The 25,342-nt window shown below is 47.4% G+C and overlaps 2 protein-coding genes across 4 annotated transcripts in view; one reads left to right on the top strand and one right to left on the bottom strand.

Annotated features, from left to right (window-relative positions):
• NRXN1 (neurexin 1) overlaps nt 1–25,342 on the top strand; it is a 2,509,029-nt gene that overhangs the window by 144,888 nt on the left and 2,338,799 nt on the right. The gene's annotated exons all lie outside the window — the stretch shown is intronic.
• LOC115086928 lies at nt 10,742–14,075 on the bottom strand. Its single transcript, XM_029593414.1, has 2 exons — nt 13,492–14,075; nt 10,742–10,852 (listed from the first exon to the last, which is right to left on the bottom strand). The coding sequence occupies exons 1-2, from the start codon at nt 14,042–14,044 to the stop codon at nt 10,791–10,793; spliced, it is 615 nt and encodes a 204-aa protein (XP_029449274.1). The 5' UTR covers nt 14,045–14,075; the 3' UTR covers nt 10,742–10,790.

Genomic DNA, 25,342 nt, shown 5'->3' with positions numbered 1-25,342 from the left:
AACCATCTCTTCTGTTAAAACAGCAAGACTGACCTAAGTCAGAGAACGGGCATTGTCCTTAGCCGGACCAATACTATGGGACACCATGCCCTTAGAAATTAGACTACAGAGAGATTTCAAACTTTTCAAAAAGAGTTAAAAAACCTGGCTATTCAAGCAAGCATTTTACAAAGAGAACGGAGAATAGTGGAATTAACGAAATCCGGCAGCAGAACATCAGAACGCAGCACCCTGCTCAATATGTGTGTTTTTATTAAAACAAAATATACATTACAATAGAATTATACATGTAACTAATACTGTGAAACGTAGAATAAGGTCAAGATTTATAACATTTTGCAAATAGTCTTTATTATGACGCCATGTTACCAGACTTTAATGGCACTTCCTATAGATAGCATTAACTGATACAATTTACCAAATATGTATATATGTGCTCTCTGTAAACCGTTGTGATGGTATATGACAGTATAGAAAAGCTTCTAAATAAATAAATAAATAGATAAATGTATAGCTTCTAAAACCTGTGATTTTATCTTGGCCTGCCCGGAAAGCCCCGGAGCCACCTCCATTGGTGGCAGAAACTGATACGACGTACAAGGTCAATAAAGTCCTAGACATCCACCGTAGGGGCTGCTGGTGGAAATACCTCCTTTCCTGGGAGGGTTATGGACCCAAAGAGAATTTGTGGGAACCAGATCAGAACATCCTGGACAAAACTCTCCTCTTGAATTACCATCGTGCCCATCCAGAAAAACCCCGACCTCCAAGAGGGGGGTGTAAAGGGGGGGGTACTGTTACGCGTGTCATCCACGGCAGACCCGCGGCAGACCCATGGCACAGCCCCCTCACCTTTTACATGGACTCCAGCTCCTAGTTCCTCTTCGCTAGTGGCGGTGGGCCGCCAGTTCCGAACTCGGGCCGCCCCCAGTGCCTCTGGCTCTACCATGGTCCCCAGTGTTGCTAGTCAAGATGCCATTGCTCATTGGGCCTCTCTGCGATGTCCCCGGAGAGACGCCACCACGCACACTAATCTTTTTGAAGGGCCTGCGGAGGGAACTTGGCAGCGGCCCCGGAAGACGATGTCAGACTCTCTAGTGTATTTACACTCAGGCCTCGCTTCATAGTGTTGCATTTGCAATAGGTCTTCCCATACTCCGAGTACTCATTGCTGATAGAGAATCCTATCTATTCTGTGTTCCTGACCTTCATTATTCCCGGTTCCTGTCTTCATCATTCCTGCCTTGTTGGACTGACTCTATGGATATCAACTTTGCTTTGTTTGACTATGCTTCAGCCTATCTCCAGACTTGGACCTCCGCTATGCCTGACTACTCTACTGCCTATCTCCAGACTTGGACCTCTGCTACGCCCAACTACTTTACTGCCTATCTCCAGACCCGGACCTCTGCTACACCCGAGTACTCTTCTGCCTATCTCCAGACCCGGACCTCTGCTCTTCCCGAGTACTCTACTGCCTGTCTCCAGACCCAGACCTCTGCTATGCCTTACTATGCCTGACTTCTCTGTGATCAGACCATCGCCTTGATAGACTACGCTATGGACTTCTCCGTGTTCAGAATTCTACATTGCTTGCCATGAACTCCACTTGCCACTGGCCCTGATCCAAGCCTGTCATTGATGCCTCTCCTAGCCTACTCCCTGGACGTGGACTTATCAGGCTTCAGCCTATCTTTGCTCGAGCACCTCCAATTACTCTCCGTTCCATTGACACCCAAGTTCCAGTTCCGCACTCAGTCCAGGGTAAGACTACACCATCTATTGACTGCTGTCTCTGGGCTGAACCAACGTCTCTTACAAACCAATATCGATGCCCACCTAAGTCCTGCAGGCCCCGGCACCCAAAGGCTCAACCCACAGGGAACGAGGGCTGGTATAGGTGAAGCTCCAGTGACCTCTATCTTCATCCCACTCCACTTGCTGACGGTGGGGACCCATAGGTCCTCAGCTACAGGTTGCATCAACCCCACCTTGAGCCAAGGGTCCACCTCCAACGCAACACAGTCCATGTTGAAAGAGTACAGTCAAAACAGACTGCAAAAGGTTTTGGCAGCAAAGTTCAAGAGATGATTCCATGATGAAAGTGTGCACTCAAAAGGGACAGTAAAGGGCCATGGCTGCCTAGTTCAAGAGAAGGCCCCCAGCACTCCATGTTGAAAGAGTGCATTCAAAATGACTGCAAAGGGCCATGACAGCAAAGCTGACATAGCAGGCAGCAGGACCAGGACTGGAGAGCATAGCATGGAGAGAGCAGGACCACAAGATGAGACTGAAGCAACAGAAGCATGGAGGCAGCAGCTGGATGATATGAGACAGCAGCAAGGAGGCAGCAGTAGGATGAGATGAGATGAGACATTAGATGTTGGATGAGTTGAGATGAGACACCAGCAGCAGGATGAGCTGAGACAGCAGCATGGAGGCAGAAGCCCCAGGAGATGAGACAGAAGCATGGAGGCAGCAGCAGGATGAGATGAGTTGAGAGACAAGCAGCAGGATGAGATGAGACAGCAGCATGGAGACAACAGCAGGATGAGATGAGATATCAGCAGCAGGATGAGATGTGTCATGATGAGATAAGACAGCAGCAGTACCATAACTGGAGACTGCCGCAAGGAGGCAGGGCTATGGACAGAACAAAGAGGAGGGCATAAGAAGGAAGCAGTATGACAAAACTGACAGACATTAGACCATTCATATCAGTAAGCTGGCACTTGAAATATGCAGACAGGACAGACCCAGCAGTCTTCTTCCTTCTAGCCAGCACAGGAATTCAATAGACAGGATGGGCCCAGCAGTCTTCTTCCATCAGTCTGATACAGGAACTATGTAGACAGGATGGGCCCAGCAGTCTTCTTCCATATAGCTGGCACAGGAACTCTGAACAGAGGACAGGCCTGGCTTGGTTGGAACTATCATCTCTGAGTGCAATTTGTAAGGGTTGGTTGGCATCAGTCAGCTTCATGAGCCTTTTCCTCCCTGGGGCTTTATGCTAGCTGGGCCATTTTGAGAACCAAGGGCTGTTTCTCAGATTGGACTCCTGTGAGGATGGTGATGGCATGGGTGGAGGCTGTGGCAAATGCTGAATGAGTTATATGACCACTGTGGTCAATAAATTGATAGAGGTTGAGACAGTGATTAAGCAGTGTGTAAGGGCTAGGGATGTGAATCGTTTTTTGACGATTTAAAATATCGTCCGATATATTTTAAATCGTCAAAAAATCGTTAGGGCCACGATACAATACCAATTCCCCCGATTTATCGTTAAAAAATCGTAAATCGGGGGAAGGGGGAGGGCAGGAAAACCGGCACACTAAAACCCCCTAAAACCCACCCCCGACCCTTTAAATTAAATCCCCCACCCTCCCGAACCCCCCCCCCAATGCTTTAAATTACCTGGGGATCCGGCGGTGGTCCAGAACGGCGGCGGTCCGGAACGGCCCCCTCAATAGAATCGTGTTGTCTTCAGCCGGCGCCATTTTTCAAAATGGCCGCCGCAAAATGGCGGCAGCCATAGACAAAAACGATTTGACGGAGGAGGTCGTTCCGGACCCCCGCTGGACTTTTGGCAAGTCTTGTGGGGGTCAGGAGGCCCCCCCAAGCTGGCCAAAAGTTTCCTGGGAGTCCAGCGGGGTTCCGGGAGCGATTTCTTGCCACGAATCGTTTTCGTACGGAAAATGGCGCCGGCAGGAGATCGACTGCAGGAGGTCGTTCAGCGGGGGTTTCGGACCGCCGCTGAATGACCTCCTGCACTCGATCTCCTGCCGGCGCCATTTTCCGTACAAAAACGATTCACGGCAAGAAATCGCTCCCGGAACCCCGCTGGACTCCCAGGAAACTTTTGGCCAGCTTGGGGGGGCCTCCTGACCCCCACAAGACTTGCCAAAAGTCCAGCGGGGGTCCGGAACGACCTCCTCCGTCGAATCGTTTTTGTCTATGGCCGCCGCCATTTTGCGGCGGCCATTTTGAAAAATGGCGCCGGCTGAAGACAACACGATTCTATTGAGGGGGCCGTTCCAGACCGCCACCGTTCTGGACCACCGCCGGATCCCCAGGTAATTTAAAGCATTGGGGGGGGTTTAGTGTGCCGGCTCACGATTTTAACGATTTTTCATGATAGTTTACACACCCAAACGGCAACAATACGATTCCCTCCCCCTCCCAGCCGAAATCGATCGTTAAGACGATCGAGGACACGATTCACATCTCTAGTAAGGGCTGCTGTTTGTTGCTGCACAGCCTGGGTGTGGTTGATCTCAGCCATCTTCAACCAGGATATCTCTGCCCATAAATGTTGGAGCCCATGTCTTTTCTCAGTGCAGTCTAGTGTGGCCTGCACTTTTGGATCCACTGCTGATGCTGCAGGTAGTGGGGTTTCTGGTTGCTGAGGTGCTGGGTGTGGCTCCAATCATGGCATTGCTGGGCTGATGGGATGAGCTGGCTGAGTGTCTTCTTGTAAAGCCCGCTAGACTCATGGCGTGCTGGAAGCAGCTGGTCACTGACCATGTTTTTTCCTTGAGAGGGCAGTGCCCTCAATAAAGCTTGAGAGGTTGAGGCTGGTGTGAAGGGGTATGAGTGACCCAAGGGGTTGAAGTAGCTGCTGCTGTTGTGGCTGCTTTTGCTGCTGCTCAATCTCTTCTTCCTCTGTCCACTGTATCTCAGGATCCATGAGAAAGGGGCTGCTGAGACCAGGGGCTGCACTGCTGATACCTGGGGCTTCAGAACTGGACTGGGGGTTTCCTGGGTGAGAGCTGTGGAAACAAAGAAGAAGATATAATTATGAATGCTAAGAAGTGCACATGAACTTTTTTTTAATAAGATGTGCACTTTGCATCCTAATCACAAAAGTGTGGACATCTGAGCAGGTGATGTGACTTACTGGTCTCTGCTCACATCGTGTCCAGGGCCTCGTCCATGCACTCAAATATGTCCAGTCCCAGCCATTGAATGAGCCGTTCTTCCATTGCCATCAAGATGATTGGGCAAGGGACTTTTCCACATGTCTGGCTCATGCATTTGTTCCTGCTTGCCATCTTATTCTTTAACTATGTCTTGATGCTCCAAAAGCAGTGGGCCACCTGTTCTCCAGTCCTCTTGATGCTGCTGCCTCAGGATATGGTCTGTGAGATGGTCTGCCATATCTGGCCCTTGGCACACCTGGAGGTGGTTGCAGCCTGATTGCCGAAGAGCAGGTGGTAATTCTCCAGGATACCAGTGATGAGCTGCTCATTGTCCTTCATGCTGAACTTGTAGGCGTGAAGATGTGGATGAGCTGCTGCCTGGCTGCCAGAAGATCGGGTTGACACACATCTGGAGAGGTGGTGTCACTGTCCTCACTCTCGCACCCACTCCCTGCTTTCCTCCCTCCTCCTGCACTTGCCCTGACAATTCCCCCCCCCCTCTGCCTTACCCTGCCATCCTCCTCCCTCCACACTCACCTGTGTAGAACCTTCCCCCCTGCCGCCTCCTATCCCTTCCCTCTTCCCTATCACTACTCATTCTACCATGCCTGCCTTTCTTTTCCCTCCTTTCCTCCCTCCTCCTGTCCTCTCTCCCCATGCCTACTATGATCCTTCCTCTCTTCACCACTCCTCTCCACACCACTTAATTCCTCACCACTCCTCCACTCCTCAACACTCACCTACTCATCCACCACGCCTCCACACAAAGGGAGACTGACAAACAAGACAAATGCACAAAAACTAACACTCTTCTTTTCCGGACAGATAAACACAATAGACAAAGGTAAGGTAAACAAATGAAGCACAAGAAACAGGACAACACAATCAGGTAATCAAATAATGAATTCCTTTAACCAACCCCTATACCTCCATCTACTCACCAAACTCCTTTCCTCACACCCTCCATGAAGCAGCTGCAGGAAGCTGGAATATATACACAAAGAAAAAAAGGCACCATACATAAAATGCCATGCGGTGTATTAGTGAGTCGTGCAACACGATAGAGTATAATGTGTCACAATAATTACATATGTGGTAGGTGTTATGGTTCTGACAGTGGACTCTTGGTCCGAGGTAGAGTTAGCACCACCTAGGAGAGTAAACCCTCTTAGGTCCCTACTGTTGTAAGGCGAGGCCTGATGATGCAGACGTGGAATGAAGACTTCACCCTGGAAGCTCTCGATTCCCCCAGGATGAACCCATAGGAACCCAGCTGCTGGGACTTAGGAGACTCCCTGAAGACCGAAGAAGGTCTGGATGTAGGCGCCTCCTGCAGGTCGTGGAATCCAGATAGCTGGCGCCTCCAGCAGGTTGAAGTCAATTCAAGTGTTGATATCCTGAGAATGGTCCGAAGCCGATCCGAAGGTCTAAGCCAGAAGAATGGTCCGAAGCCAGTCCAGGGGTCAAAGCAAAAGCAATGGTCTGAGGAGCAGACCTTGCCTTAAATACCGGAAACCGGGCAGAGTCCCAGGAAGAGGCAGTGGCCATTTCCTGTAATGGTCCCTTTAAATTACCCCAGCAGCCGCACGCGCGGCTCTAGGAGGCCCGGTGGGGGCGGAGTCAACAGGAAGGAAGAGGCGGCCATCTTAGAAGCGGCCACAGCAGCGAAGAGATTTTCAGAGGTGACTGCCGGCTCCTGCGGGTGTCCCAAGAGGGGCCCGACGCCGCAGGTGAGTGACCAGCCCCGTTCGCGGACCGCCGCAGCCGGCAGCCATAACAGTAGGAATTAGTTACTTTCCCTATCCATACTCATTTTTTTATCACAGGCTGCTAACACATCATATTTCTGCTATGTTTGCCGCAGCTTGATGAATCTAGGGATTATTTGACTAATGATAGTTGAATAAGTTATGTTAAATATTTAGCAGGATAAATGTTTTGCTGAATATTTAGCCAGATTAATTTAAATCTAATTGGTTATTTTTAATATTTCTGGTTAGGTTTGAAGTTGTCTGGCTAAAGGTGTATTCTTTTGAATATAGCCAGTTAAGTGGTGATAGTTTTTAAAAAAAGAAATGTGGTATACGAGTCACGGGACTTTTAGTCAGTGCAGGGCTAAATCTCTGATAATACTTTCTTTTGTTTTTCCAAGTTGGAATATTCACTGTAGTGCAAATCATAAATGTCCTAGATCCTGAATGTTACCTGTAAAGTCCTCGTCACAGTGCCAATAACTAAAGCAAATATAATGATGGTGTTCCAACACAAACTTTTCATCAATAGAACTTTTTCATCAATAGATGAAAAAGTTCAAACATGAAAATATGACACTTGACACATATCTCTTTCAGAAATTGAAAGTAGTAAATATACGACTCTGTGGTCCCTTAAATCTAGCCTTCAGAGTTCCTTTTTTCATTTTGGAGTAAATTGCAAATATGAGATCCTCCTCTCCCAGTTTGGTTCCTCTTTTCAATACCTGAGATCCTCTGATCTTGAATTCTCTGATTGCATCCTTTCCATGTACCCTGAGGGAAACTCCTTAAATGTTTGCTATTGATGAGCCTCCAAAGTGGGAGCTCAGATTTTTGTCTCTCCTCCCAGTGATTGATTCCAACTGTGTATCAGTTCCTTTCTTCTTCAATTGCCAGATTAGGAAGGGAATCACTTGAAGTAAGAGGCACCAAGATGATCAAGAAAACCTCTTCTCTTAATCCTCTTTCTGGGAAGGAAGGGTGGGAATAAAATTTTCTCCTAACAGAAATCACATAGAAAATTAACTGCAATGCAAAAATAACTAAATATGCTTTGCCAACCACTGGGTGAGAATTAGAAATTAATCTCTTTGTTTTCTAAGACTCCTCAGCTAAGACTTTGAACCTTTAATTTGCAAATTTAAAGGAAATGAAGGGAAATACTTCTTCTCTTTCTAAATCACAATTAAAAATCTACACAGATTTGTCACTTACTACTATGGAAGCAGGAATAAAATATTACAGCAGTCTTCAATGAGGTGCTGTGGTAAAGATGGTATTTATGTTATTTTAAATACTTATATTCCATCTATATAACACTGTCATGCTAAGAATATCACAATAGTTTACATGTAATACAATTTGAAAAGATATATATAAACAACATAGCAACATAAATAAAACTATCAACATGATAAAATAAAAATATCATCTGCAAAAGCTTCACAAAATAACAGGCTCTAAAGGGTCTTTCTAAACAGCTTAATTTCTAGATTAGATTTGTCTGTTAAAGTATTCCATATGACAGGTCCAATAATTGAGAGAAATCTGTTTCAAGTGTCTTGCAAATGAGCTGATTCCAGGACCTCCAATAATCAGTGACTTGCAGACTGTAATGCTCTTTCAGGATTATAATTCATAAAAAGACTAAACAAATAAGAAGGAGCATTGAGCTGCATAGATTTATAAATCAAAACAGCACCTTGAATTTAATATGCTGGATAACAGGTAGCCAGTGTAACTGATTTAGCAACAAAGGGCCTCATTTTCCAAGCAGTTTACCGTGTGCGATAAATTCGCGTGAACAGCCGTTAACGCGATTTGCGAATGCAAATTAGTAATTTGGTATTCAGGGGGCGGAGAGTGTTAGCGCGGCTAAGAACTACAACCCTCAAATGTGGGGGGAGAGAGAGAGAGAGAGAAAGAGAGCGCCTTACTATAGTGCCTATGCCCTAGACAGGTATTTTAATCCCTATGGGAGGGCCACCTACTAACTCGGGGTGGGGATTAGGTATGAGCGTCGGGGGTTGGGGGCCACTTTCACATTCCACATGAGACCTATGGAAAGAACAGTGGTCTCTAGTGAAGATTTGCTGGCCGTCAGAGTGAGGAAACTCACTCCAAGAGGAGATTTGGGCAACGTTCTCTCCACCTAGCTTGCTGGAACAACAAGCTAGGTGGAGAGAATGTAGCCAGCAACGCCTCCGTGGCTACTGCCGCTCCGTGCAGTATTCTGCCGCCTCCTCCCACCCCTGGCCTTGCGGGCTGCGATTATTGCTTATGCCAGGCCTTCATTGGGCCACCCCCAGACCGGCCATTATCTCGGTCTCCGCCATGCTTAGTTATATCCATGCCCCCGCTTTCCCCCTATGCAAAGTCCTTGGTGCTGTGCTCCTCCCCTTCCCCCTCCCCCAACACCAAAAACTTCCCCTCTATGCAGCGATACATCCCCTTATGCTCCAGTGAGGGCACCCGCCAAAGTAGGAAACAGTAAAACCTTATTTGTTTTCTACCCCCACTAATTAACTAAAGCTGCTGTGGCCATTTGCAGGGCGAGGATGAAGATATCTACCCCATCGTCTGATAAGTGAACCCCATCCGGCCTATACATGCCTGAACATGAGAGCGAAATATCATCATGCTTGATGACATATCCCCCTATAGCTCTCAACCACGTGCCCACTTCTTTATTTAATTTGCGCCTGCTTTTTTCGATGGATTTGTGCGACCTCGCGTCCCTCCATACCAATCGGGGGATAATGTGGGACCATACCAATACCACGGCTGGCCATATAGCCTTAATTGCAGTCAAGTCCTTCTTGATCGTGATTATTAAGTCAATGTTTTTGACTGCGACCAAATCGTTACCGCCCAAATGACAGATGATAATATCAGGCTGTGGTAGTTGCCTGGCGTATTGGACGATGCAAGGCACTAGTTGGACCCACCTCATCCCTCGTTTGCCGAGCCAGAATAAGCTGGCCTTGCTACGCGGTATGCCCATGTACTCGCTGGAGGTCTTTTTCTTGGTTCTAATGTGCGCCCAATAAATGTACGAGTGCCCCATGATCCATATCACTTTCGCGCTCCCCGCTGACGAGTCTATGATGGACAAAATAAAACGGTTATGTGTAACAGGACGGTAAATATATGCTTTTTATGTTTCCCAGTGAAACTGTTCATTGGGCTGTCTGGTTATTGGGTCGTATGTATGTTTTGAATTTACCGGATTTCCACCGCCCTAGCGCCTTAATTTGATCTTCGCATAAACCGCTGCTGCTGGCGAAGGATGCTGCGCCTATTCGGAATGAATGTGTGTGATAAGCTCCCGCGTCTTCCCCTGTCTTTTCCAAGCCTTTGCGTAGTTTACTGATAAACTGGTAACGCGATAGTGCGTTGCCATCTTTGTGTTTTAGAAAGGGCCCTCCCCCCAGTGGGCGTACTTTGAGGTATTCTGTCGTAGCCCTTACGGGGCATATCTCCCCCGTATGAGCCGGGTATAATGTAATCCAGCGACCTACTGCCCGTTGATCAGTTTTTGCTCGCCTGAGAAAGATCTGTACTGTCTCCTTAACCAGCCTTATGTTTTCTATCAGGAGACCCCCATCCGATGCCCTGGTGGTCACCTTTGCCCTCGGAATAAGCTCGCTGTTTCTAAATGCCCAAAGAACATTAGTGAAAAAGCCACGGTCCATAGCTTTACCTCATAATTGTCCCAAACTAGGCTGGGGAGCTCCTTTACCAGTGCTTGTAGCAGCATTGGTGTGATAGGCTTTCTGGCGTCCCTTCTAACTGGTTCTTGTCTCCGCCAACCCTCTAATATCTTTTTTTTATGAGAAAGGAGTTGCTAATTGTGCCTATACCCCATAGTTTGGAGACGAAAACAATAGCAGCTACATGTTGCCCTGCCTGTGCTCTTGATACCCCCGAGTTCTTGAGGTAGAGCAAGAACTCTGTTACATTTCTCTCTGTCATTACATTTCTCTCTGTCATTGTCCCCTGAACTTGCGTGTTATTTGATTGGCAAAATTTTTGGAACAAGCTCCAGCCGCGTGCATATGCTCTCACCGTACTCTCTGCCAGAGCCGATCTCAATATGGAGGCGATTCCGGGCACCCTAATTCCCAAATCCGAGGAGGGACGCGATAAGGTTGATGCTCTGCTTCCGGGGCCAGGAATCTGAAACGAGACCACTGACAACGAGACAATGCATCAGCGATGCCGTTAGCTTCCCCCGGAACGTACTTAGCCTTAAAGACCAGGTTAATGCGCAGGCAGAGCAGTACTAAATCCCGCAATAGCCTAATGACCCTAGGGGAGTGAGCGGTGAGAGAATTTATCGCCTGTACAACCGCCATGTTGTCTGACCAAAAAACCACTCTTCTGTTGTGCAAACATGCTTTCCACATGTGTATTGCTGCAACAATGGGGAACAATTTGAGAAAAGTGATGTCTCTGAGTAAATCCATGGCTTCCCACTGTACTTGCCATCGTTCCGCGCACCATTTCCCAGCCAGATAGGCCCCAAATCCAGCGCTCCCCGCTGCGTCGGTGTAGAGCTGCAGCTCCCTATTGGTCATGATTGGGTCCCTTCAAACTGTCCGCCCATTATATTCCCCTAGGAATGTCTTCCATACTATGAGGTCCTCCCTGAGCTCCTTGGTGATTCTAATGAAATGATGGCTCCTGCGAATACCTGCTGTGGCTTGGGACAATCTTCTAATGAAGGGGCGACCCATGGGCATGATCTTGCAAGCGAAATTGAGGTGACCAATGAGTGACTGCATTTGTTTTAGCGTGATTTTGCGTGATTGTTCGGTAGTAGATATGTTGGCGCGTAACGCTTCTAGTTTTGCGGGCGGTAGGCGTGTGACCATTTGCAGAGTATCAATTTCGATACCGAGAAATGACAATTTTTGTGACTGTCCTTCTGATTTGTGCTTAGCTAGCGGAATACCTAATTCGTCAGCTTTCCGGGTGAATGCTTCGAGGGCTTGCGCACAGGCCTGTGTGTCCCTATGGCTGGTAAACAGAAAATCATCCAAATAGTGTATGATTTTCCCTTTCCCGATGTCCTGCTCTACAGCCCATTGCACAAATGTGCTAAACCTCTCAAAGTAGGCGCAAGATATAGAGCAGCCCATCAGGAGGCATTTATCGAAGTAATATTTACCTCGGAATTGAAACCCCAACAGATGGAAGCAGCTTGGATGTATTGGAAGCAAGCGGAAGGCAGATTCAATGTCGGCTTTTGCCAACCATGCCCCTTGCCCCCAATGCCTCACCATGTCTAATGCCTGGTCGAATGAGGCATAGGCGACCAAGCATGCTTCGGGGTCCAAGTAATCATTCACTGACCCACCCTCTGGGAAGGATAAATGGTGAATCATTCGGAATTCCCCTGGCTCTTTTTTGGGAACCACCCCAAGAGGGGAAATCCTAAAATGAGGTAGAGGTTTGTCATTGAATGGGCCTTCCACCCTACCCATGTCGCTTTCTTTTTTGATCTTTAGTGCAATGACCTCTTCATTATTCCTCGCAGATAACAGATTCTTAGCCTCTGTGGCGGTTTCTGGCCCCATGAAAGGTATGTGAAAACCTTGGGAAAACCCTTCGTATAGCCATCTGGCCTCCTTGGGCTGATAACCCTTTAAACAGACCTGCAAGCTATGTATCTTAATGGGGGTAGGTGCTCTAATGAATTTATTGTTGCTCTGTGTGGGGGATGGTTCCTCCCCTTGAGCATTTTGTTTGAGGGTGGCCTGCACCGCATCCCATGCAGGCGTGTCTGAATTTGCAGGCAGCAGCGAATCTGCAAAAACCAGAGTTGAACAGCCTACAGATGGGAGTCCCCCCGCCCCTAAATCTAGTGGCTTGCCCCCACCTTTGCCCTTGACGAAAGGGCTGACCTTGCCGAAATGGAAATCTTCCCGTAAAAGTATGTTGGCGAGGAGTTAACCATGTACTCGGCTGGTATGCATTGCCAGCGAAGCCAGGGACAACCTCCTGCACCGGTCGGTACGGTGTGATTTTTGAGAGCCAGAGGTCAATATCCTTGCAATCCCATTCTAAACCTGGGTTCACAGCCATATTCCTTCTGAACTGCTCATCATACTCCAACCAAGCCGTACCGCCATACGTGCGATAAGCACCACAAATGACGTCCTGGTAAGCAATTAAGGAGCAACATTTTTCAGGAAATTTTTGACCTATGATGGATGACAGAATTCTGAATCCTGCTGACCAATTAGCTAGCGTCTTAGCGATGAAGGGTTTCTCCCTAGCTGAGAGTTTGCACGCTTCGTGGCATTTGGGATCGGAACCCTCCCCTTCTTTCCTGAGCAGCTCGAATATATCTACATATTCGCTGCGCCATATTTTCTCTTTTAACACCTCTGACACATGCGCGGTTAGAGAGCCCACTGTACATGTGTATTGTGCAGCGTTATTGCCATTCGTGGCTGAGCTACCAGTGGTATTGTGCCCATTGGTCCCCAGCTGACCCACCGTTGTTCCAACCGCTGTAGCTGTGGCTGGGGTTGGTGTTCCAACAGCTGTAGCTGTGGCTGGGGTTGGTGTCACAAGTAAAATATCCCCCATGGGTCGTCCTGACTGCCCTGTTTCCTGTGTTGGGCTAGTGTTAGCATTACCCTGCCCATGCCAGTTATCGAAAATAGCTTTCATCGCAGCGAAAATGTCAGTAGGAGCGCTTTGTGGCCCCAGCCACACTTCGCTGCCATTCCTTGGTGGTGGGTAACTGGGCTGTGTTGGGGGTACCTGCACATTACCCTGGCCCCGGTTTAAATCAGGGTACTCACAGTTCTGTCCTTCTTGCGGTTGCCCGTGTTGTCCATGAGCTGTCTGTTGACGTGCTGGTGGCTGGGTGTTGCCAGCTGAACTGTTGGAGCTGCCCGCTGCACCATGCTGTGGACTGATGGGCACTGAGCCAGGGGATGGGCTAGTGGTATGCGTTAAGGCATCCAGCATTGCCTTCACCCTGTCCGTGCCATGGATAGCAGCCGCTGACAAGGTTTGGTCCATGAGCTGACGCAGCTGTCGTTCGGTAACATTGCCGAAGTTCTCTCGTGGCGGTGCTGCAGGGGTCGGTGCTGCAGGGGACATGCCCCGTGGAGGGGGCTGCTCCGGTACATAGCAGCCCAAATGGCTGATGCTACGCGGTTGTCGTGTGCTTGCGGATTTCCTCTTCTTATGCCTCTGTGTCTTGGTCTTACGTTTTTCGACTTCTGGCGTTGCCGCGAAGTTTTCCTGCAATTTGCTTGGCTTCCGACGTGCTCGCTTGGCTGGAGCCTGAGCCTGGTCCGGCATAAGTGCGGACGGGGCAGAAGCTATAGCAAACTGAGTGGTAGCCATGCTGTGTAGACATATTAAATGGTTAGATCCCGCACAGTTTTTTTGGGGGGGGCATATGAATAGGTAGCCAAACGTGGGTGTGCGAGGGGGCAGCCGGGGTACGGGGGGGGCGGTGGGTGGGGTGCAAGGAGCCGGGGGGGGGGGGGGCTGGGGCTGGGGGGGGGCGCACGTTTGGGCCCGGCAAGTTTGGGGGGGCTGGACGGGAATAGGATGGGGGTGGGGGCAGCTGAGGAAGGTGGGGGGGGGCGAGGGGCGGCCGGACTCCGTGGGGAGGCGGGAGTGCCGGCGCATGGGGGGGGGGGGGGGGCCTGGGGAGTAAAAGAAAAGTAATAGTAAAAGAAAATCCTGAAAGTCCATGTGCTGACCTCCTAAAATGGCCGCTGCCATGTGCTGACCTCCTAAAATGGCCGCTGCCATGTGCTGACCTCCTAAAATGGCCGCTGCCATGTGCTGACCTCTGCTGGCAAGCCCTTCCAATAAGAACCACAATACCATGCTAAGATGTAAGCCGACCTTTCATTAATATTTTAATTTACTTTGTATAGAGCTGCATAGCGCAGCCTAAATCATATCTATCAAGCTGAGGGTCCTGTACCCCTTATAATTCAGTATAAACGTGCACATGGGACAGCTGTCCCTTTAAATGGTAACCGAATACTAAATATCACCTTTAGGATTAATATAAAAAACATCCTGTTAACCTGGCTGAGCACTCAAATGCCGTACCGCTGTCCCATAGACATATCATCAGAATTCCCAACTACGGGATGCTGGCTACTTTTTAATTGTCAGATTACTTAGGTATAACAAAGCACATCCACAGGTTGTTGAGGTAGCATGGCAGGCATGAAACCTGCCCACTTCCTAGCAATTTAGAGAGCGAGGGGTAAAGCAATACATAGAAAACGTCGATTTTAAAGTAAAGCAAGCCTACAAGATCAGTGCTCTAACCACTGAGCTACCAAGCCTGCTACTGCCAGCCATGTGCTCTAACCACCTATGCATTCACCATGTGTAGACCCCTTCAATGGCGTTTCTTAAGAGGCTACAAGTGAAAGATAACCAGCCCTGCACTCGCTGCCCTTTCAATAAATACAGCAACATGCAGAGCAAGCATTGTGCTGAAAGCCAGCCATGAGTTCATAAAATATATATATATATAATAACAGGTAAAGTGTGGCCATGTGCCCATGGCATTTCACTAAATATATATTAGTTAAAATATATATAACCAGCCATGTGCTAAGGCATTTCCTTAAATAAAATAACATTCCAGGCAGAAGCAGCCATGCATTCAAAGCCTTTTCATTAAATAAAGTACTGGTAATGCAGAGCCAGCTCAATGCAAAAGGGGGGGGGGGGGGGGTGAGCATACCTTCCAGACCTTAGCAATACAAAATTACCATTAATATTCTCAACATTTTGCCTATCAGCCACAAAATCTTTGTACTTTACCCAATGATGTAATCAAAGAAATTGTTCCTGCTCCTATAGCTGATCTGCTCCTCTTACAGCACAGCCGTGCTGGAGGCAAAGTGAAAGTAAAAGCAAAACTGTTGTAGCACAGCCCTGCGGAGATCAGCCTGTTGCTCTCGCTTCCAGGCTGCAAATGATTAGTTCTGAGGGTGTAGAAAGCATTGCTGGGATGTGGCTTGCTTTCTTCTGGGTGTTATCTGCTTGGGGGAGATGCTGTTGTGGCTCAAAGTAAAGAACCCGAAGCTGTGTGACAAGATTCTCTATGTGACGGACTTCAGGGAATAACAAAACAAACAAATAGCATTTTGTTATCAGTGCTGGCAGGAAAATAACACCTCCAGTGGACTTAGAAGCCTCGGGGGAGGCTGTAAGAATCAGTTGTGAAGTTTTTTTTTCCTGTCTTCACATCCAGTTACAAGAAGTGGGCGGGACTGAAGTAGAATGACTTCAGCAGGAAGAGCAAGTCTGAAGATTCTGATTGTCAGCTTGCTGTGTCAGTCTTGCCAAAGCTAAGGCTTATGGGAACTCCATGCTGAGAGATATGTTAATGATTAGTCCCCACAAGCAGGAGAGGTTTTGCACGTGGAGAGACGAGAGACAGAAAGAAGGGCAGATTCTTTCTGACTCCTTTTATAGGGCCCCTTTGTCTGAAAGGTTGAAATCTAGAGGGAATTGCTGTTAATGTGTTCAAAGTAGAGTGTGTGACTGAAAGGAGGGAATGAAATTGTGATTAAAAAATTTTGTTCATATTAGAGCAATCCAGGTAAGAATTGAAGCTTCATAAGTATAGTAACAAACAGTTACTTAAAATTACAGCCAAGATGCGGAGATTTTCATTGCATTAGTTCAGACTTGTGAGAAAATTTACTGAATATGAGAAACTGATGTGTATAAAAATGCTGTGTTAATATTCTTTTTACTTGTTAACTGAAAAGTGTAAATAAACTTTTCAGACTGACCTCACTGTGAACTTTTGCTACATAAATTGATAGAACCTGAGAGTTAATGGACTGTTTAAGTTCTACAGCGCAAGCACTTAACTCAGATTCTTTGCTGAGAATGTGCAGTTTAAGTGACTATTCAGTGTTTCATATGAAACAGAACTAGAAATTGTTGGGTCAGCTTTAATTCAAAATGTCTGAAAACAGTAATATATCACATGAGAGGAACTATAAGTAATAGGGATGTGAATCGTGTGCCCGATCGTTTTAACGATCGGGTTCGGCTGGAATCTGATCGTTATGAGATGTGAACTGGAATCAGTTCCGATTCCAAATCACATCCCTAATTTTTTTTAGTGAGGCCTGTGCCAATAAAAAAAACCCACCCCGACCCTTTAAAATTACCCCCTTAGCCTCCCCCACTCTCCCGACCCCCCCCCCCCAAACTTTTTACACATACCTGGTGGTCCAGGGGGGCCACGGGCAGCGATCTCCCATTCCCACGCTATCAGCTGCGCTAAAACAAATGGCGCCGATGGCCCTTTGCCCTTACCATGTGACAGGGCAAAGGTAGTGCCGGCGCCATTTTGAATATTGGCAATACGGCCCGCGTGCAGGAGATCTCTCCCAGACCCCCGCTGGACCCCCAGGGACTTTTGGCCAGCTTGGGGGGGCTTCCTGACCCCCACAAGACTTGCATATAGTCCAGCGGGGGTCCGGGAGCAACCTCCTGCACTCCGGCCGTATTGCCAGTACTCAAAATGGCGCCGGCGCTACCTTTGCCCTCACTATGTCATAGGGGCCGACAGTCGCGCCGGTGCTACCTTTGCCCTGTCACATGGTAAGGGCAAAGGGCCATCGGCGCCATTTTTTTTAGCGCAGCTGATAGCGTGGGAACGGGAGATCGCGGCCCCCCTGGACCACCAGGTATGTGTAAAAAGTTTTGAGGGGTGTCGGGAGAGTGGGGGAGGCTAAGGGGGTAATTTTAAAGGGTCGGGTGGGGTTTTTTTTTATCGGGCCATCTGCGCCATTTATATTAGTGGCAGCCAAAATGGCGCCGATGGCCCAAGAGCGAGAGATCATGCCGGGACCCCCCCACTGGACCACCAGGTAATTTAAAACATTTTGGGGGGGGTTTGGGAGGGTGGGGAATTTGTTTTAAAGGGTCGGGGTGGGTTTTAGGGTTGTTTTGGTGTGCCAGTTTTCCCGCCCTCCCCCGATTTATGATTTTTCACGATAAATCGGGGGAATTTCTATTGTATCGTGACTCTAACGATTTTTGACAATTTAAAATATATCTGACGATTTTTTTAAATCATCAAAAAACGATTCACATCCCTAATAAGTAAGTTTAAGCTGTTTTTCTCTTAAGAGCTCTGGGTGTGCCAGTGTGTGTGTGAAAATAATTTTGAACCAACTTGAACCAAATAATTTCCCCTCTTTCATTGAGTTTAGGGTGGAACTGATTATCCTTTATTTTACACACCAATTTAGACCAGTTCAATAAGACATCAAAGACATTATTTAAACACATCTTCGGAAGGGGTCGCAGATAGTGTATTGTTGCATCACCTGAGGATCAGTTTGAACACCCAAGGAAAGAAAGTTTTGAAAGGATCATTTTCTTTTATAACTAACTTTGGAAAGAGTCACACACACACACACACACACATAGAGAGAGAGATAGATTATAGATAGGTATTGAGTTAACACATAATATCTCAATTATACTTACCTGATAAGAGTTCCATATTAGCAGGTACCGGTACCAGACAGGAAATAAGAAATCCTAAGTAAAAAGGTGATATAGGAAACAAAATAGTTCTTTAATACTATTTTCTATTGTAAAATAATACTTTCTGCCTTAAATGTTTCTTTTGTAAACTCAGAACTACTGGCTTATGTTACTTTCTTGACAAAACAGACTATTAAACTTTTTTTTTAAGTTTACATTCAATTTTTCTAAGTATTGTACTTTCAAAGACTCTGCCTTCCCTCTCTACCCCTGGGTGACTTGTTGGGTGGGTTTCAGTCCCTTGTCTCCTGATTTTGGAAGGCCCAACAGGAAGGAGCGCAAATTTTCCTCTTGTAGCCCCTCTTTTGTGGACTTAGTGGCTCCCAGAGTAACCCCAGAAACCCCATATCCTAATAGCCACCTTAGCAGGTGAGTCACTACCCAAAAGTAGTCGGGTACACAGTCTTGTACTGCATCTAGACATGATCTTATTGTACAATAGATGAAAAATCATCCGATACAGGAAAATACATCTTCGTGTATTATTCACATAGGGGCAGATTTTCAGAGCCCTGCTCGCGTAAATCCGCCCAAAACCGGGCGGATTTACGCGAGCAGGGCCCTGCGCGCCGGTGAGCCTATTTTACATAGGCTCACCGGCGCGCGCAGAACCCCGGGACTCGCGTAAGTCCCGGGGTTTTCGGAGTGGGCGTGTCGGGGGGGGGGCGGGGCCGGAGCGCGCGGCGTTGCGGGGGCGTGTCGGCAGCGTTTTGGGGGCGGGTATGGGGGCGTGGCTACGGCCCGGGGGCGTGGCCGCGCCCTCCGTACCCGCCCCCAGGTCGCGGCCCGGCACGCAGGAGGCCCGCTGGCGCGCGGGGATTTACGCCTCCCGGAGGGAGGCGTAAATCCCCCGACAAAGGTAGGATGGGGGTTTAGACAGGGCCGGGCGGGTGGGTTAGGTAGGGGAAGGGAGGGGAAGGTGAGGGGAGGGCAAAGGAAAGTTCCCTTCTAGGCCGCTCCGATTTCGGAGCGGCCTAGGAGGGAACGGGGGTAGGCTGCGCGGCTCGGCGCGCGCAGGCTATACGAAATCGATAGCCTTGCGCGCGCCGATCCAGGATTTTAGCCGATACACGCGACTACGCGCGTATCTACTAAAATCCAGCGTACTTTTGTTTGCGCCTGGAGCGCAAACAAAAGTAGGCTGTTCGCGCTCGTCTGAAAATCTACCCCATAGCATTTGAAATAAACATTTAATGACTTTAAAAGGGTACATAGCAGAATAGGTAAATATTAAAAAGGGATGAAGAAAGCACTGAGCCTTAAGGAACTCCCATATCAAAGGAAAACCAAGAGGAGCATGAAGAACCAAGTTTAACCTGGTGTATTCCTAGGTGGTATTGTTATACAACCCAAAGAAGCTATTTCAGTATCCCAGAAAGAAAGTTTAACTGGTAATGAATCAGCTTTATTTTTGTAATAATCAAGAAATACTTGAGGGAAGATTAGTTCATTGGGCTGACATTAGCTAGGTTATAAAATTTTATTTGAAATGGTGAACAACTGATGTGGATGATTCAAAGTTCCAGACAAATTATCAGTAAAATATTATTTTCTAGAAAAATCTGTTTGGGGAGCAAGATAGTGGCATGAGAGAGGATATATTTGAGCTGCTTCCCTGTCTTTATTTTCCTTTTCTTTCGTTTCCCAATGCCGTCTAAAAGAAAGGGCAAGATGATGTTTTTTTTTTTCTACAGATCCTACACATCTTGTGGGTCAGCAGCTGATTTTTACCTACATGTCCTCTGGAATAACTCTTCAGGGGGCTGTGTTCCTAGTTGCGGCCCATTTGAAGGCATGCTTGAATTGCCAGGGAGCGAGGCTTCTCCCAGCCCAGTTGATTAGTGTTCACCACCGGCTAAGAGGTGTGGTTTGCCCCACGGGGTCTCTGCATTGCATCCAGATGATATTCTTGGTGCGACTATGGTGGAGGAGACCTGCAAGAGCTTAGAGCCAGCATTTCTGGGAACCTCATCACTGGTGAAGAGGGGAAGGAGTGAGGACTCTGAATTGTGGCCACCTTCTCCTTTGCCGGTTGATGGAGGTGCTGTGGATAATTCGGGGTTAACTTCTTTCTTTTCATCTTATAGGGAGTAACCTGTTGCTGCCACTGAGTCCCTCCTATTACCAACTGAACATTTGGTGGTGACCTCAGAATATCTATTAAAGATTATACCTCCAAAATAGATTCTCTAGCTGATAAATTTCAGCCAACAGTGAAGAGGCATGAGAAATCATTAATGGAATGTCATCATAAGATTCATGATTTAGAGTTATTGCAGTTAGTTTATTGCATTTGAAGGATCACTTGTCAGATGTATGAATATCCAGAATTTAAAATGTTTCTGTGGTTAAAGACAGGATTGCCCTCTCCATATCGATTGAACTATTGGAACAAACTTGCGTTTGCTTAATTTTCCAAAAATAATGGGGAAGAAATGTTTCTCTAAGTGCTACATATCACATCTGACCAAGTCCTCTCGATTAACAAGCTATATTTTTTACTTAAGTCAGCCTGTTCTGTTTCTTTACAAAGTGAAATTAACCAGGCCTCTTCAGATATGTTTAATCTTACAAATTTTGGTGGGAATTCTGGTCCACAGGTTATTCAACTATGTACTTTACTTGTTTCCTTTGTAACAGAGCAAGATCTCAGCAATGTTATGAGACTGTACTTTAGGAATTTGAACTCTTGTTTTATGGTCAATTTGTAAGAATATGTCCTGAAATACAGTAGCTAAAATAACTCAGGAAAGGAGGGGTTTTCTTGCTGTGAAGTAGAAAACTATTGCTTTGGAAGCTTCTTTTAAATTGCGCTACCCATGTAAAATAAATGTTTAGTTAAATATAATAATGATTTGTGTTCTTTGTGCCTGAACAGCTGATGTCTTTCTTAAACTCCTAAAGCCACTGATAGATTCTTCTGCTTCCATGCTATGCTGAATTCCTAAATTGTTTATGTAATTTCTCCTTTTATTTTCCTGCTTCCCCTGTTGTTCTGAGGTGAGATAGGGATCTACTTATATATTATGTTTTTGTACTAATGTTTGCTTTTTTTTTCCTTGTGATTCGTAAGAATTTCCTGTATACAAGGTGGTTTCTTCGCTTTGTATATATAACAGACTCTACGGTTCTTTTACTAATAAACCCTGGGCAAATTCTTCCCGCAGTTACAGGCCGATACAGTACAGTGCGCTCCGACAGAGCACACTGTTAGCCGGCATTTGGAAGCACATTTTTGACGTGATAGCTTTTAGAGATGTGAATCGGAACCGGAAACTGATCGGCTCGATTTTTTTTTGTTATCGGCTGCGCCCGATCCGATAACAAAAACCCCTCCCCCACCCTCCTGAACCCCCCAAAAAAATTTTAAAATTACCTGGTGGTCCAGCGAGGGTGCGGGGAGCAATCTCCCACTCTCGGGCCATCGGCTGCGTTAATAAAAATGGCACCGATGGCCCTTTGCCCTTACCATGTGACAGGGAATCCATGCCATTGGCTGGCCCCTGTCACATGGTAGGAGCACTGGATGGCCGGCACCATCTTTAAAGATGGCGCAGGGCCATGTCCGGACATGGCCATGGCCGCACATTTTATTTTCAGAAATTAGCGCCTACCCAAAGGTAGGCGTTAATTTCGCCGTTCACCGGGAAAGTGCACAGAAAAGCAGTAAAAACTGCTTTTCTGTGCACCCTCCGACTTAATATCATGGCGATATTAAGTCGGAGGTCCCGAAAGTTTAAAAAAGTTAAAAAATAAAAAATAAATTGAAATAGGCTCGCGGGTTGAAAACCGAATGCTCAATTTTGCTGGCGTCCGGTTTCCGAACGCATGGCTGTCAGTGGGCTCAAGAACCGACACCGGCAAAATTGAGCATCGGCTGTCAAACCCGCTGACAGCTGCCGCTCCTGTCCGAAAAGAGGCGCTAGTGTCCCTAGCGCCTCTTTTTACTGCCGGGCCTAATTTAAATACATTTATTTACTGTATCGTGCGCACAGGAGAGAGTCCTGTGCACACACTGGGAGAGCGGGCGCTCGCCCGTTCTCCTGCGATTTTACTGTATCTGCCCTTTAGTGAAGAATAATTAGGGGAAAATTCATGTGCAGGCCCTCCCTTTGAGGGTGCTGGAATGGACGGCCCACTTCAGAGGTTTTAAAGGAGCTCTCTGCTTAGAGTTCTGGAGGGGGTGTGAGTATAATTTGCAGTTCTGGAGGAAGGTTGTAGAGTTTTTTCCTCAGTTGTATTTTTGGTCTACCTGGACTCCATCCAGCCAGTGATCCTTTGGGATGGGTCAAGGGCTCTACTGCTGTACTCTTCTCCCAAGGTGCAGACTGGTTGTCCTGGAAATATTTTAGATTTTGCACTTTTACGTGGTAGGAGCCTGGCTGGCCACCTGGGCCTTTCTTGGACTCAGGAAGTGGGGAGCCCTGTATTTGGGACATACAGGGATAGGAAAGACCTGCCTTCTAAGGTGGTGACCGGCTGCAAGGGGTAACTTTGGTGTTCTTACCTTTTTGGGCAACAACAAAAACTGTTTTATGAAGATTTGGGAGGAAATGTTTTCTGCCCCTTTTCGTACCCACTGGAGGATCTGTGCACCTGCAGTTCCATCTCGGATGCTTCCCAACAGGGATCCCTCTCGTGTCTAAGAAAGGAATATACTTACTAACTGTGAGTAAGAACCTATTTTCATCTTGAAGGACACCCATCCGGAGTCTTCACAGCCTGGGAAGAGAGAGGGTTGGACTTTCGGTATATGAATAGGATTTTGGCCATCTTTGAAGAGGGTTTTCCCGACCATCTTAGGGTTACTCTGCCCACTGGGCCAGCACTTACCTAACCCAGGAGGCTGGATGGATCCCATACCTGTTTAAAAGATTTCTGCCCAGATAGAGGATAAAGACTATAACCAAAGCAGGAAAGTCTGAGGTGCTGGATTCAAATTTATTGTGCAATTATTCACCCAACTTCTGAACAGTAAAGTTTTATTTTGGACACTAACACAGTACATCCTGCATGGTTGTTTGGCACATAGCACACAGTAAAAAGAGTTCCCCTCTCCCAGGGAAATTTCAGTAAGGAAGAAGTCACCCCTACACTGGGCCCTGAAAGTAAACCTTTCACTCCAACCAAAAGGATCCACCTGCTGAGGAAAGGGGCACAAAGAAGAGCTGGCCAGGGTCCCTGCCCTGACGAGTTTGCAAATTCTTTTATGTCCCCACCCATACAGAACAGGCACACCAGGGTGGGGTTACATATAACTGTAAAATAAAAAATGTACAAAAAATAGGATTTTCTAGCCATAAATAGCCTCTTATATTCCTGCCTTGCAACCTGGAAGAGCCCTAAATTCTCATCAGTAGGAGCTTTTTCTACATTTTCACTCAAGCTTCCTCATCTTTCTTTTTCCCAATTCTAAGATGCTGAGAAAAGCAAGATAACCTTCTGTGTTTACAATTAAGGGTACAAGGTTTTTAAAGGAGCAATGATGTCAGTGACCCTGTTTAAATGATCAACCAAGGAGAAGGCCAAAGAACTGCTGTTCATGGTCCAGCCTCTTAATGCCTGCAGAAGGAGCGAGCAGCCAGAAAATGCTTGTTTTATTCTTCAGTTTGTTTAGTTTTTTTTTTTATCTGTTTCACTTCATTCTTTCTTGTTGCTATTTAGTGTGCAGTAAATGAAAATGGTGCACGCTATTTTGATTTTGTGTGCACTGAAAAAAATGGGTGTGCATTAAAAATGAAAAATAAACCAATGCACATCTCTAATCTGCATTGCTCAGTGGCCCACATACCCATAGAAAAAATAGCAAGGAATTGGAAAACCATGCCAGTGCCTCAGAAACAGAGAAAGAAATCTGTGAAGATAGAGAGCATGCCGCATTCTTTAACTTGCACACACTAAACCTTCATTTGCATATGATGTTTCTTCACTTGCATGTATGGACAAGCCACTTCTCTTTTGTCTGAATTGGGAAGGGGGGCGGGGGGTCTAGGCCAAATGGTGGAGGTCTGGATGAACTGATGGAGGTCTTGGTAAACTGGTAGTCGGAAGTAAGTGCACAAGTATTTTCATAAGCACAGTATGCACTAGAGATGTGAATCGTGTCCTCGATCGTCTTAACGATCAATTTCGGCTGGGAGGGGGAGGGAATCGTATTGTTGCCGTTTGGGTGTGTAAACTATCGTGAAAAATCGTTAAAATCGTGAGCCGGCACACTAAACCCCCCTAAAACCCACCCCGACCCTTTAAATTAAATCCCCCACCCTCCCGAACCCCCCCCCCCCAATGCTTTAAATTACCTGGGGATCCGGCGGTGGTCCAGAACGGCGGTGGTCCGGAAGGGCCCCCTCAATAGAATCGTGTTGTCTTCAGCCGGCGCCATTTTTCAAAATGGCCGCCGCAAAATGGCGGCGGCCATAGACCAAAACGATTCGACGCAGGAGGTCGTTCCGGACCCCCGCTGGACTTTTGGCAAGTAATGTGGGGGTCAGGAGGCCCCCCCAAGCTGGCCAAAATTTTCCTGGGAGTCCAGCGGGGTTCCGGGAGCGATTTCTTGCCGCAAATCGTTTTCGTACGGAAAATGGCGCCGGCAGGAGATCGACTGCAGGAGGTCGTTCAGCGGCGGTCCGGAACCCCTGCTGAACGACCTCCTGCAGTCGATCTCCTGCCGGTGCCATTTTTCGTACGAAAACGATTCGCGGCAAGAAATCGCTCCCGGAACCCCGCTGGACTCCCAGGAAAATTTTGGCCAGCTTGGGGGGGCCTCCTGACCTCCACAAGACTTGCCAAAAGTCCAGCGGGGGTCCGGAACGACCTCCTGCGTCGAATCGTTTTTGTCTATGGCCGCCGCCATTTTGCGGTGGCCATTTTGAAAAATGGCGCCGGCTGAAGACAACACGATTCTATTGAGGGGGCCGTTCCGGACCACCGCCGTTCTGGACCACCGCCGGATCCCCAGGTAATTTAAAGCATTGGGGGGGGGGGGGGGTCGGGAGGGTGGGGGATTTAATTTAAAGGGTCGGGGTGGGTTTTAGGGGGTTTTAGTGTGCCGGTTTTCCTGCCCTCCCCCTTCCCCCGATTTACGAT

The sequence above is a fragment of the Rhinatrema bivittatum genome, chromosome 3, assembly GCF_901001135.1.
Source record: "Rhinatrema bivittatum chromosome 3, aRhiBiv1.1, whole genome shotgun sequence".
NCBI classification, from domain to species: Eukaryota; Metazoa; Chordata; class Amphibia; order Gymnophiona; family Rhinatrematidae; genus Rhinatrema; species Rhinatrema bivittatum.
This window is presented reverse-complemented; position numbering and strand designations above follow the sequence as displayed.